Source organism: Quercus lobata, chromosome 8 (genome assembly GCF_001633185.2).
Source record: "Quercus lobata isolate SW786 chromosome 8, ValleyOak3.0 Primary Assembly, whole genome shotgun sequence".
NCBI lineage: Eukaryota > Viridiplantae > Streptophyta > Magnoliopsida > Fagales > Fagaceae > Quercus > Quercus lobata.
Genome location: NC_044911.1, coordinates 4,090,677 through 4,106,062, shown reverse-complemented (window position 1 = coordinate 4,106,062; position 15,386 = coordinate 4,090,677). Strand labels below are relative to the sequence as shown.

Genomic DNA, 15,386 nt, shown 5'->3' with positions numbered 1-15,386 from the left:
TGCACTGGTGATTGCAATCTTCAAATGTGTTATTATTTCTCCTACAAATTTATAATTCAAATGATGTCATATAACCAAATATTAGCACACGAAAGATATCTAGTTGTCACTATGCAATGAGCATTCTGTGAGACATGAGAATAAAACGCCTCTGGACCTCCTTGTTGTGAGGCGTGCGGTGGTAGATACCACCTTGAATTGGAAAGCATGGCACCTTCATGACTTGCTGGGTTTTCTTATGAGTGTAATTTGTATCCATATGACCCAATGCAATGAAGAAACATAAGAAATTTATAAGGGGGTCAGTTCAAAGGACAATTGCCCCAAGCTCGGTCCCTAGACTTTCAATTAGGACAAGAAATGGTTAAAGATGAGATGAATCCACAATTTATAACCCAGAGATGCGTTTTCATTAGGTGGAAAGGTGCTTTAGATCTCCATAACTGGTGGATTGCTAATTCTAAAGCAGACAAAACTCACCATCATCTGAATATGATACCCATTTATTATGACAATCCAAGTGCTCTCTCATACAATAACAACATTCAAATGGTCTATTTCTTCTTTTCAAAGGAATGGTATTCCTGTTGTTTTATCACGGTGTTTTTACCTTTATTCCTCTATTTTACGATTGCATTTATTCATGCTTTAAATGGTTTCATAGTTACATATATGACCTTAAAATATTAGTTTGTAGTGATATATATCACCGACTAGAAGAATGTGGGATTAACAAATCTCACACCTCTGGACCTCCCTCGTGCGACACCTGGTGGTAGACACCACCTTGTGGTGGAGAGCATGGCACCTTCATAATTGGCTTGGTTTTATTTTGAGTGTTATTTAAAACGATATGGCCTAATGCAGTGAAGAAACATTAGATATTTAGAGGAGGCTCAATTTCAAAGACCAATAGCCCAAGCCCAGCCCTTAAACTTTCAATGAGGTAAAAGAAACCATGAAGAAAAGGGGGGGTGGGAAAGGGTGGTAGATATAACATTGCTAGTCCTTTATTGAGGAAAAAAATGGTTAAAAATTGGATATTGCAACTAATAAAAAGGATGAGATGAATCCACAATTTATAACCCAAAGATACATTGTCATTAGGTGGAAAAAGTCCTTTAGATCTCCTTATCAAGTGGATTGCTAATTCTAAACCAGACAAAATTCACCAGCATATGAATAGGATACCCACTGATTATCTCAATCTTTCTCATACAATAATAGTCGAATGGTCTCTCTCTTCCTTAATTAGGAGTGTTACTCCTGTTGTTTTATTATTATATATACTCTATGGATACATATTTATCTAGATATACAACACTTGTTACCAAGACATCACAAGAATTTCCATGAACAATACTCAAAACGTGTCGCCTAAATGACAGCTTTTAATTTTAAGAATGAACCAAAGTATAATAGCATCAGAAGCACTTGAAATGAACTTTCTTAGTTTAGTTTATAAAAATATGACAGGTCTATCTCGGCACAAACAATAACAATGGTTCACTTTCAAAAAAAATGAAATATATTATTTCTTCAAAGGGCCAATGAAAACTCATGAAATGGTAAAAGTGTAGTATACATACTTAATAAGTGTGGAAGCCACTGAATTTTGATAGAAAGTAAATAAATGGTCATTAAATTTTCGTTAAAAGAATTTAAAAAAAAAAAAAAAACTGCTTATCAATATACACGTGAAACGTGAGATAAAACCTCATTATCAGGTATCACAGGAATCTTTATGAATAATGCTCGAGACACATTACTGTTCAAACAAATCTCTTAAGAATGAAAAAAAGGTGTAAGAAGTTCAAAAGTACATGAGATGTCAATAACTTCCCACTTTAGTTAATGGATTTATGGCAAGCTTTTTTGTGACGAAGAAAATAACGGTTGTTCTTTAAAAAAAACGATAATTAATATTCTCTTAAAAGACCAATGAAAACTCATAAAATAACAAAGGTGTTGTCTAACTCAACCGATAAATGCATTTTTATTAAGGGTTTAGTTTACTTCTAGTACTTTTTTAAACTGAAATCTCATTTTGTTTTAATGAGAAATTGTCACATTACCCACTAACTAAATAAAATGTGAAGATTAAAATCCATTACCACTTGCCATTGTGTATTTAAAATAAAAGGAAATCTCCAGTTAAAAAGTACTGGAGGTAAGTCAAACTCTTTTATTAAATATTGTAATTGTTGCTCCTCATAATAAGTTTATATGATTGTTAATTATGTTTACAAAATAAAAATAGAATGTGCATAAAAAACAATCAATGTACGCATGAAAAGTAATAGGGTTGGATTGGCTTACCTCTAGTGCCCATATGCATTGAGGAGGCATAAGCACAATGCATGACCATGTGTTAGTCCAATGTCCGATGCATAGAAGCATTGGATGGAAGCTTTACTCAAAGTAAAATAGTACACTCCTTAACTAGCATTAGAAGAATCTCTATGAACTTGCGACTTATCACTCTTAAGATGAAGCTTTTAAGATTGAACTAAAAGTATAAGTAAGAGCTTCAAAACAAAAGCACATGAATTATCAATAGCTTCCCATTTTAGTTAATGAGCCTATGACAAGTTTATCTCGACACAGCCAATAACGGTTGTTCACTTTAAGAAAACGACAAATAATATTTCTTCAAACGGCCAATGAAAACTCATGAAATAGTAATGGTGATGTATACATTCTTAATAAGTATGGAAGCCACTGCACTTTGATAGCAAGTAAATGAATGGCTATTAGATTTTTGTTACTAAAAAAAAGATTCATTTACCAATATATACGTGACACGTGAGATAAAACCTCATTATCAATTATCATAAGAATTTTATGAATAATGCTCGAGACACATTACTGTTCAAACAAACCTTTTAAGAGTGAACAAAAAGTGTAAGAAGTTCAAAAGCACATGAGATGTCAATAGCTTCCCACTGTAGTTAATGGATTTATGACAAGCTTTTATGGGATGAAGAAAATAACGATTATTCTTTAAGAAAACGACAATTAATATTCCCTTAAAAGACCAATGAAAACTCATAAAATAACAAAGATGTTGTCTTAACTCAACTGATAAATGCATTTTTATTAAATATTGTAATTGTTGCTTCTCATAATAAGTTTATATGATTGTTAATCATGTTTACAAAATAAAAATAGAATGTGCATAAAAATAGTCAATGTACACATGAAAAGTAAAAGGACTGGATTGGCTTACCTCTAGTGCCCATATGCATTGAGGAGGCATAGGCACAGTGCATGACCATGTGTCAGCCCAATGTCCGATGCATAGCATTGGATGGAAGCTTTACTCAAAGTAAAATTGTACACTCATTAACTAGGATTACAAGAATCTCTATGAATTTAGGACTTGTCACTCAAGACAAAGCTTTTAAGATTGAATGAAAAGTATAAGTAAGAGCTTCAAAACAAAAGCACATGAAATGTCAATAGCTTTCCATTTTAGTTAATGAATCTATGACAAGTTTATCTCGACACAGCCATTAACAGTTGTTCACTTTAAGAAAACAACAAATAATATTTCTTCAAAGAACCAATGAAAACTCATGAAATAGTAAAGGTGCTGTATACATTCTTAATAAGGGTGGAAGCCATTACACACATATGGTTATTAAATTTTTGTTACAAAAAAGGGGCCAATTACCAATATACATGTGAAATGTGAGATAAAACCTCATTATCAGTTATCACAAGAATCTTTATGAATAATGCTCGAAACACATTACCGTTCTAGCAAATCTTTTAAGAGTTAACTAAAAGTGTAAGAAGTTCAAAAGCATATGAGATGTCAATAGCTTCCCACTTTAGTTAATGGATTTATGACAAGTTTTTTCTAGAACGAAGAAAGTAATAGTTGTTTTTTAAGAAAACAACAATTAATATTCCCTTAAAAGACCAAAGCAAACTCATAAAACAACAAATTTGTTGTCTTAACTCAACCCATAAATGCATTCTTATTTAAAACTGTTACTCCTCAGAATTAGTTTATATGATTATTAAACATGTTTACAAAATAAAAATAAAATGTGCATGGTTAATAATCAATGTATACATGGAAAAGTAAAAGGGTCAGATTGGCTCACTTATAGTGCTCTTATGCATGGAAGTTTTACTCAAAGTAAAATAGTACACTCATTAACTAGCATTACAAGAATTGCTATGAGCTTGGGACTTGTCACTCTTAAGACAAAACTTTTAAGGTTGAACTTAAAGTATAACCAAGAGCTTCAAAAGCACATGAAATGTGAATAGTTTTCTATTTTAGTTAATTAATCTATTATAAGTTTATCTAAATGTAGAAAATAACAGTTGCTCACTTTAAGGCAATGACAAACAATATTTCATCAGCAAGCCAATGAATGGTCATGAAATGATATAGGTATTGTTGTAATTCAACTCATAAATGCACTCTTATTAAGTATTTAAGTCACAACACTTATTAGCAAGGCATCACAAGAATTTCTATGAACAATACTCAAAATGTGTCACCAATATGACAAAACTTTTAAGAATGAATCAAAGTATAACGGCTTCAAAAGCATGTGAAACAAACTTTTCTAGTTTAGTTTATAAAAATATGACAAGCTTATCTCGACGCAGACAATAACAGTTGTTCACTTTAATAAAACGACAAATAATATTTCTTCAAAGGGGCAATGAAAACTCATGAAATGATAAAGGTGTTATATACGTTCTTAAATAAGTGTGGATGTCACTGCACTTTGATAGCAAGTAAACAAATGGTTATTAAATTTTTGTCAAAAAACATGAAAAGAAAAAAGTCATTTACCAATATACATGTGAAAGTGAGATAAAACATCATTATCAAGTATCACAAGAATCTTTATGTGAGACACATTACTATTCTAACAAATCTTTTAAGGGTGAACTAAAAGTGTAAACATTTCAAAAACTAGGGGTGGCAATTCGTGTTCACGGGTCGGGTTTGTGTTGTGTCAAGCCATGAGTATTTGGCTAAATGGGTTGACTCGAACCTAACTTGTTTAGTAAACGTGTTAGGAATCCTCAACCCAAACACGACCTATTAATTAAACAGGTCGACTCGACCCGATATGTTAACTCATTTAATTGACAAGTCATGTAAAATTAAAATACAATTGCAACCATAAATATAGTAATAAACATATAAAAACAGCTATAAATCAAGCAATAATATATAAATAAATAAATAAATAAATAAAATGAATAACTTAATAAACTAAATAGGTCAAATGGCTTCGCATGTTGAACATGAACTCGACCCGTTTATTAAACGGGTTAGTCGTGTTAACCCGAATATGTCCCAAATCTATTTAGCTTCAACCTATGACCTGTTTATAAATGGGTTAGTTGTGTCGGGTTCACAGGTCGTGTCAGATTTTGTCACCCCTATCAAAAACATATGAGATGTCAATAACTTCCCACTTTAGTTAATGGATTTATGACAAGCTTTTCTAGAATGAAGAAAATAAAGATTGTTCTCAAAGAAAACGAATATAAATATTTTCTCAAAAGACTAATGAAAACTCATTAAAAAAAAGGTGTTGTCTTAATTCAACCAATAATGCAATATTGAAACTACTACTCCTCATAATAAGTTCATAAAATGATTACTAATCATGTCTATGAAATAAAAATAAAATGTGCATGAAAAACAATCAATATACACATGGAAAAGTAAAAGGGGCTAGTTTGGCTTACCTCCATTGCTCTTATGCACTGAAGGAGGCATAGGCATAACGCATGACCATGTGTCAACCCAATGTTCGATGCATAGGAACACTGAATGGAAATTTTACTCAAGGTGAAATAGTACACTCATTAAAAAGTATTACAAGTGTTGGGTTAAAGATTGACCCTAACTAATTAATGATTAATCCAATTATCCCAGTTAATTAATTAGTCAAATTACATATAAATCAAATTATGGCATAATCAAATCACTAAACTAAATTAAATGTATTGGAAAATAAGTTTGACACTATGATTTAATCACAATGGAGATATAACATTGAATTTATTCAATCATTAGTTGGCTTTATTCCGTGTCAAATTTGCTTGTAATTCAGCATTTAGAAACCCTGTATTTAGGTGGAAATCATGTAAGGGTAGTGTATGAGAGAGTGTGAAGAAAAGTTCAAAAGTGTGCTCTCAAGAAGAGCCTCGTGACTGGATCTTGCGACTGGCAAGTCGTCAAAGCTGGCACACATGTGAAGTAAGCAGGGGAGCTGAAGGGTCACGCCAGCTGTTGCACTACAGGACAAAACTTCTAGTCTGGCCAGGCAGTTAGCTTGCGACTCAAACACGCGACTCGTTTTAGTCGCGAGCTCGAGTCGCTAGAACACCCTGTTTGGTTGTAACTGACTCTTCGCATTTCATACACACCCTACTATAAATACCTTTATACCTACGAAATGTAGAGCGATTCCAGAGAGAATTTTGAGAGAGAAACCCTAGAGAAAAACAAGATTGACTCATCCACAATATTTATCTTTTGATTCTCCAAATTCCTCTACTCTCACCCTCTCTATTGATACATCCTTGAGATGTACATATTAGCCAAATCCTTATCTCACCATACCCATATCTATGAGAAAGTATTTTAGTGCTTAGGAAGCAGTTCAGAAGAGACCAATTCATTTTGGTTGATGCAATGGGCTATTGCGGGATCCGGTAAGCTATAGAAGACAAGGTTTGGTGTAACCTTGTTGGTGCAAGAAGCTTGGAGGGCTTAGGTGCACTAGGTGGATTAGGCTTGGAGGTTCTTCTGCTATTCATGTATCCCAACTTTATACTTCAGTGGATTATTGACAGCTTGGAGGGCGACAGAGAGGTTTTATGCCGAGCACTTCGATTTCCTCTTGGATAACACATCGCTGTATTGTCTTTGTATTTGCAGCTTTCTTCCTTTAATATTTGCCTTTTAATTACTGCTGTGGTTGTGATTAATTATGGTTTAGATTGTTTTACCAATTTTGTTTTAGCTTATTATCATATTCCGCACATACATTGTTTGATTATAAGTTTGTTTTGGCAATTTGTAAATTGGGGGTCTAAATGTTCATATATGTTTTATACACTATTTGAACATTTAGGGGAAAACTCTTGCAGGCAAAAGTCCCACCTAATGAATGTCAGATCACCATTTCCGAAAAATCCACTAATCAAGAATCAAGCGGTTATAAGTACAAGAAATCTCATTCTAACCGGCCTAATCCCAAAGTACCTACCAACAATAGAATCTATTGACCTATTCCAGTATCAACTCCAATACTCGATTGGACTTGTTCTTGTAGAAGACTTCTCATTTGCATGGATTATCGTATGTGACTAACACCACAACAATTGTTGATTGTTGTAGTTTGGCAGAGTTCTTCAATCCACGTTTGAAGATCTAGAAGCAACTTGGCACAAAACCCTAAGGTGCACAAAAAGTTGCAACAACGTTTGTTAAGCGCGTATCTTGTTGTGTTTCTTTGTACACCTGATGACAACTGTTAAATGTCTTTTATATGTTCTAGAATCCTCGTAAACAAATTCCTAAAAAGCCTTGCCATCATGGGCCTAAAACTGATCTTTGGAATTCAAAATACCCAAAGCTCGATAGATCAAGAGGTGTCAAGAAGGCATTGAGGAGGCATCGAGGTTCATTAAATCTTGATAGATCGACAGGTATCGAGCAGGTATCAGCATCTGCAGTTTCAGCTTTTCTTGAGCAGTTCTTTGAGTGTTCTCGTTTCTTCAATAATACCACTTGTGAAATTACTTTAAGGTCTTCTTGAACACACTAGAAACTAAGACTCAAATACATGTTTTGTTTTAGGATATGGCAATTTGCAAATATGACTCTTACAACAAGAATCTCTATGAACTTGAAACTTGTCACTCTTAAGACAAATCTTTTAAGATTGAGCTAAAATTATAAGTAAGAGCTTCAAAAGCACATGAAACGTCAATAGGTTACCAATTTAGTTAGTGAATATATGACAAGTTTATCTGGATACAGAAAATAATAGTTACTCACTTTAAGATAATGACAAACAATATTTCATTAGTGAGCTAATGAATTGTCATGAAATGATATAGGTATTGTTGTAATTCAACTCACAAATGAACTTTTATTAAGTATTTAAGTCACAACACGTCGATGGCAAGTAAATAAATGATTATTAAGCATATTTATTTTTTTTTAAAGAAAAAAAAAATCCTAAGTTGTTTACTACTTGAAAAAGTAAGATAAAAAACTCATTATCATGAAATCATAATAATCTTTATGAATATAACACATGAGACATGTCACTGGAAAAATCTTTTAAGATTGAACCAAAAGTATAAGAATTACAAATAACACATGAGATGCCAATAGCTTCCCACTTTGGGTAATGAGTTTATACAAATTTACTTGACACAGAATATAAAAATGTTTACTTAAGATCACACTAAACATTATTTCCTTATAACCCCAAATAGCACAAGCTCTATCATAATGGGCTATTTTTGCTTTTCAAGCAAAAAAGGAGAAGGAGAAATTAAAAGAAAGAGAAAAAAAAAGTACTAATAGGAAGCCATAAGTTAAAAACTTCAAATGCAAGCCCCCACTCCCTTTTCTCCCAAAAAGAAAGGAAATATTTCTAAAATTTTGAGGAAAATGTCTCATGAATAACTCAAATGACAAAGATCAATATCATAACTTGTGGTCCAAGATGTAGTGAAAGTCACCATACTAATATTAAATAAACCAATAATCATTTGCTATGTCAAAAATAAAAATAAAAATAAAAATAAAATCATTTGACCACATTTAAGAATAGCCAAATAATCTCAACAAAATTTTAAATATTTCCTCTAAGAAAAGTGTAGTAATAAATCATATGAGCACACTTCTCATTTTACCTCATTAATTGAGTATTAAGTAAAATTAACACTCCTCTTTATGGCTAGAGGTGTCATTAAACAAGAAGCATTAGTCACAAATAGCCTCGTAATCAAGCCGAGGCTATTGAAGTCTTACACATGGGGTTATTGATTGGCCACCTGTTACAGCCGGTAAAGGCAACCCCATCAGCCAATCACAGGGGCTATCACTACCGGCATTACTAGGTACCTCGTTGAAAACGCCGGTTGACACTTGGACTCCACCATAAGGAGAGACTAGAGAGGTCTATAAATTATGAGTCCCATTGCAGTGGTCTACTGCCCATTCAACAGACAAAGCTTTAAAAAATATATATATATATATACAATACTGTCAAAAAGTTCAGAGAGAGAGAGAAGAGAGAAACTATGGAACGTGGAGCTGAGTTCCCTCACTTTGGCAACAGACATGCAAAATCAAGCTCTGGTAAAGTATAAAATATATAATGACTTTTTATTTTTTGTTGATTTTAATTTCTTTCTTTTGTTTAATTATGTGTGTGTTTTACATTTTTACATTGCTTGATTAAAGAAAATGTATAGGCCTTTTTTTTTTTTTTTCGTATTTTTGATATATTGCATGCATGTGTTATATCGATTTCTTTTTTATTTGTTTACAATAAGTGGGACAGAGTGGTTTAAACCCAGATTTTCTTTTTGGGAGGCTAGATAATACCAAAGAGATACAAGACTTTCAATTGTTGAATTTTCTTCTTCTCTCTCTCTCTCTCTCTATATATATATATTATGGCCTTTGATTAAGATTTCCACAATATTTGTTGTTGATAAAATGGTTCTGCTTGTCCAAAACCTTGTAATTCATCTGATTTTTTCTGTTGTCTCCAATAGAAACGTTTAAGTTCAAATCTCTTCTCCCCAATAATCGATTTCATATATATATATATATATATATAATTTTCTTTTTAGAACCATACAAGTTTGCCTCCTCTTCATAGAGAGAGAGAGAGAGAGAGAGGGAGTGAAAGTCAGCAAATAGGCTTGGTGTCCCTAAAGCTTCTTTACAATCTCTCCTTGATATCTTTTGCAAGGTTCCAACCTTGGCCTACTCTTTAGAGAGAGGCAATGCCAATCAATCCCAAAGCCCTTCTTTTTCCTCTCTATTTTTTCTTGATAAAGGATGTATATATTATATATGTAAGGGTATTATTAATTTTTTTTGTCAAAAACTTTAACCTTGTTTCTAGCTGATTTTCAGGGTCGAAAAATAAAAGAAAGATATAGTCTATTTTTGCAACCTTTTTGACACTATTTGTCGTTTTATTTCTACTGTAACGCTTGCTCAAAAGGGTCTCCTCTTTTAAGTCTTCCTTTGTTTACCATTGTATGAGTCTCTTTCCATGAAAATGAGATGAACCAGTTTGTGTTTACTCTATTTATCCTTTTGAACATATGTTAATGACGTGTCACACATGCAGGACTCTTGGGGCTCAGGGCCTACAATCTATATAAGTGGGTCCATCCTATTTAGTCACTCTGGATAATAAGAGTGATTTTAAACCCCATTTGTACCATTTTATATATTCTTAAAGAAATTTTAGAGAAAATTTCTTTAAAAATAAACTAATTTTGTGTTTTTGTTTTCTGTTCTAGGCATAAAAACAAACTTAATTGAATGTAGGCATTGAAAATGTGTGATATTTTCTGCATTTTACCAAAAGAAAAAGATTCCTTCTCCATCACCTTTTTCGTGAAGAGAAAAAAGGACATTAATTATACCTAAATGAGTTTTGTTGTTTTTATATACTTTTTTTTAATGAGGAAGAGGAATTCAAATTCTCTAAACGTTTCTGTTAGAAAGATGACGAGATACCAAATTAAATTAATATTACCAAACTAGGCTAGCCAAGTCACTAGAACAGGAGACAATAGACATGGGAGAGATGGAGAGACCTAGCTCTGGCCTTAGCTAAGATTTCCTAGGAGAGTACCATGTTAATATATTAGAGATTATTAAACCCATTTTAGAGTAGAGAAATTACTAGAAATAATTAAATTAGTTATTTTAGTACATACGAGGAATTATTAGATTTATTAAACCGATTTTCTATCCTTTTCACATAACGGTAGATAACAATAGGTTCCACTCATAAGCCATGTAGATATTTACTTATGTGTCATAGACTCATAGGAAACTAATATTCTCTATTTTGATTCATTTAATAATTCAAATAAAATTTTATAAATTTAAAAATAATAACATGACGAAATATATATTATTAGATATAAGAAATTAAATCTTAAGGGATCATTTTGTAAGCTAGAGATTGATTACACCCGACCCAATTGACCCGTCAAACCTAATATTTTCTTAACATAGTTTAAGTCCAAGTATATTCTTAAATAAATAAATAAAAGAAAAAAAAATTATAGTACAATCATAGAATCTGAACAGTGGTTTTGTGGAACCCACCTGGTGTGTCACGTTGGTCATGCAAGCGCGTGAGGTGTCGGGTTTTTTTGGTTCCAGGTGGATTTTTGTCTGGTTCATTGTGTTGGTTATAGATTCATAGAAACATACAAAATTGAGTGATGGAGATGCTTCTTTTATAAATGGCTTTAGACCTTTTTCATTCGGAAAAAATTGTAGTACCACAAATTATTTATTACATAATTTCTTTGTTATGATTGTGATGTGGTAGAGTGTGATTGGTAAAAAAAAACGGGTCTATTTATAAATAATAAACATCACTCACAATCTACCATATCAGAATTGTGATAAAAAGTTATGAAATAGTTTGTGATTTTAGAATTACTCTTTTCATTCTTAATCTAATATCTAGTATTAAGGTAACTAGAGTTACTGGGCTCATTCAAGGCTCGATTGGTGGTGCATGACATGTGTTTATCACACTCACTTTTAATATCAATTAGCCATATGCCCCCACTTCTTAACACAATCTTTTTTTTTTTTCTTTTTCATGTGTAAATGATAAACATCACTTACAATTTACTATATCAAAGTTGTGGTAAAAATTTTTGGAATAATTTGTGGTCTTAGAACCACTCTTTTCATTCTTAGTCTAATATCTAGTGTTAAGGTAAACAGAGCTACTAGGCTCATTCAAGGCTCAGTTGGTGACGTTTGACATGTGGCTATCACACTCACTTTTAATATAAGTTAGCCACATACCCTCACTTCTCTCTCTCTCTCTCTCTCTCTCTCTCTCTCTCTCTCTCTCTCTCTCTCTCTCTCTCTCTCTCTCTCTCTCTCTCTCTCTCTCATGTGTAAATGATAAACATCATTCACAATCTACCACATCAGATCTGTAGTAAAAATTTATGGAATAGGTTATGGTCCTAGAACCACTCTTTTCATTTTTAGTCTAATATTAGTATTAAGTAACCAGAGGACTAGGCTGGTGGTGCGCGTGACATGTAGTTACCACACTCACTTTTAATATAAGTTAGCCACATACCCTCACTTCTTGACACAATCTTTTTTCTTTTTCTTTTTTTTTTTCCATGTGTAAATGATAAATATCACTCACAATCTACCATATTAGAGTTGTAGTAAAAAGTTATGAAATAGTTTGTAATCCTAGAACTACCCTTTTCATTTTTAGTCTAATATCTAGTATTAAGGTAACCAAAGATATTGGGTTCATTTAAGGCTTGGTGGTGACACGTGACATGTAGTTACCACACTCACTTTTAATATAAGTTAGCCACATACCCTCACTTCTTGACACAATCTTTTTTCTTTTTCTTTTTTTTTTTCCATGTGTAAATGATAAATATCACTCACAATCTACCATATTAGAGTTGTAGTAAAAAGTTATGAAATAGTTTGTAATCCTAGAACTACCCTTTTCATTTTTAGTCTAATATCTAGTATTAAGGTAACCAAAGATATTGGGTTCATTTAAGGCTTGGTGGTGACACGTGACATGTAGTTACCACACTCACTTTTAATATAAGTTAGCCACATACCCTCACTTCTTGACACAATCTTTTTTCTTTTTCTTTTTTTTTCATTTTTTTTTTCATGTGTAAATGATGAACATCACTCACAATCTATCATATCAGAATAGTGATAAAAAGTTATAGAATAGTTCGTGGTCCTAGAACCACTTTTTTCATTTTTAGTCTAATATCTAGTATTAAGGTAACTAGAGCTACTAGGCTCATTCAAGGCTCGGTCGATGGCGCGTGACATGTGGCTATCACACTCACTTTTAATATAAAGGTTCGTTTGGGTAGTGTGGCTGCGTTCGCGTTTTGCAAGTTTTGGGCCTTTTTTTTTTTTTAAGTCCAGCGCATTATGCACTGTTCATTGGCCATGAACAGTGATTTTAGGCTAATAAACAGTGCTGAACAGTAATAAACAGTAAAAAAAAAAATAATTATTGTTTTCAGTTTTCAGCAAAATAAGCTGTATCCAAACGCACACTAAGTTAGCCATACGCGCACTAAGTTAGCCATGTACCCCCGCTTCTTGACACTATCTTTTTTTCTTTGTTTTGGTTTTGGACTTCATATAGGCTACGGTAGTTTTCCTTTCTTTTCCCTGTGTTTTTCTTGTTTTGGTCTTTGTGTTGAAGACTCCAAGGACTAAATTTTTATTTATTTTTCTGTTTGAGAGAAAGACCGATCAATATGTGCTTTCTACTTATGTGTTTAGTGGTTGTAAGAACTACTAATTCTTATACTATGTCTTATTGTTGTTATTGTGTCCCAAAATGGATGTTCTTGGTTTTAGATTTTTTTTTTTTTTTGAAAACTGGTTTTAGATTTGTTTTAAGTTTGGACACCACTATAATTGACATAGACAGAAAAAAAAAAAAAAAGTTTATTCATACATCTCTCTATCTCCGGTAAAATTATTCAAATGCACTTGGTATAGTACTAGATCTTTTTATCATTAAAAGATGGGTCTTATATATCTGCCTCGCATATAGGATCGGCATATATGTGAAAAACTTGTGGACACCAAGTATGTATAGAATGATTCTTAATTCTACTTGTAATTTTAAATTAAAATTATAGATAGACATAACAATTGGATGTGAATTGTGATATTAATCATCTAATATGAGATTTGAGGAAATTATTCGGTACACCTTGTGTACCATATCTTTCTCTCATAGAAAGGTTGATTTCATGTGCGAGATCTACATATAAGGATTATTTTAATGCAAGAGAATATTATAATTAATCATGTGTACTAAATAATTTCACTAAAAATTAATAAATACAAGAGTTGTACAAGTAACACTATCATTGTAAATATGTATTACTTTTATTGTTATTATTATCATTATTATTACATCTTTTTGAGGTTTTCATGAGTGTACAATGTTTTGTTTGTTTCATTTCAGCTCCGAGGCTAGTATTGCCTGTCGACCCAAACAGCAACATACCCAACTTCATCACCAACATCAACACAAACAATGCCAATGCTAATCTCAATGTCAATGCCAATGCCAATGCCAACACTAGCAATGGAAATCAACGTGCCCACCCATGCATTATACGTGAACAAGACCAGTACATGCCTATAGCCAACGTGATACGCATCATGCGCCGCATACTCCCATCCCATGCAAAGATATCGGACGATGCCAAGGAGACCATCCAAGAGTGTGTGTCTGAATACATCAGCTTCATCACCGGCGAGGCCAACGAGCGTTGCCAGCGCGAGCAGCGCAAGACCGTGACCGCGGAGGACGTGCTTTGGGCAATGGGGAAGCTGGGATTTGATGACTATGTTGAGCCACTCACTGTGTACCTCAACCGCTACCGTGAGGCAGAGAATGATCGCAACAATATGCGTGTTGATCAGCTGCCTTATGTTGGTTTTAAGCGTAGCATGGATTATGGGCCTATTGGTGTGCCGCCAGGCCCACCATCTTATGGGCCGGGCTTTCCGATGGCCCATCACCCGGGTATGTTTGATGCTTCTGCAATGGGTGGTGGTGAGTACCATAATGGGTCTGGCGCTGGTGGGTCTTCTTCTTCTTCTTCCGGTGCTCAGAACAGTGGTCTGCCTAGCTTTGATCCTTATGCTCAGTTCAAATGAATAGGTAGTAATAGTAATGTTGGAGTGGCAATTCTCAATAAGAGCTTAATATTTATATACTGTTATAGTTAAAGGTTTTGTCTGAGATGGGTCTGGAGAGAAACATTATTAGTCCTTTTGATTTTCAATTACAATGGATTTCTAGTTCCTATAAATGTTTATTGAGTCCTTAATGAACATTTTTATTTGTTTGAGTCAATTTTTGGGCTTGCATTATTAAACCATTGCTTACTCTTTACATAAAGATGAATTATAGTCATCGGTTCAATGGCTCAGAGACAGTTAAATGTTAATCTTTCATCTTGGGATCAATCTCTTTGAGCTGAAAATCAATTAAAGGTTCTTTGCAAGTGATGGTATAGCCATTGTGTTAATCATACAAATTCTAGATGTATGTTTT

General features: G+C 33.1%; 1 protein-coding gene across 1 annotated transcript; it reads left to right on the top strand.

Annotated features, from left to right (window-relative positions):
* The first annotated feature begins 6,685 nt into the window (after positions 1-6,685).
* Positions 6,686-15,079, top strand: LOC115956131 (nuclear transcription factor Y subunit B-9-like). Its single transcript, XM_031074600.1, has 4 exons — positions 6,686-6,705; positions 7,144-7,354; positions 7,554-7,788; positions 14,286-15,079. Exons 1-4 carry the CDS (start codon positions 6,686-6,688, stop codon positions 14,984-14,986), a joined length of 1,167 nt encoding a protein of 388 aa, XP_030930460.1. The 3' UTR covers positions 14,987-15,079.
* Positions 15,080-15,386: the final 307 nt, after the last annotated feature.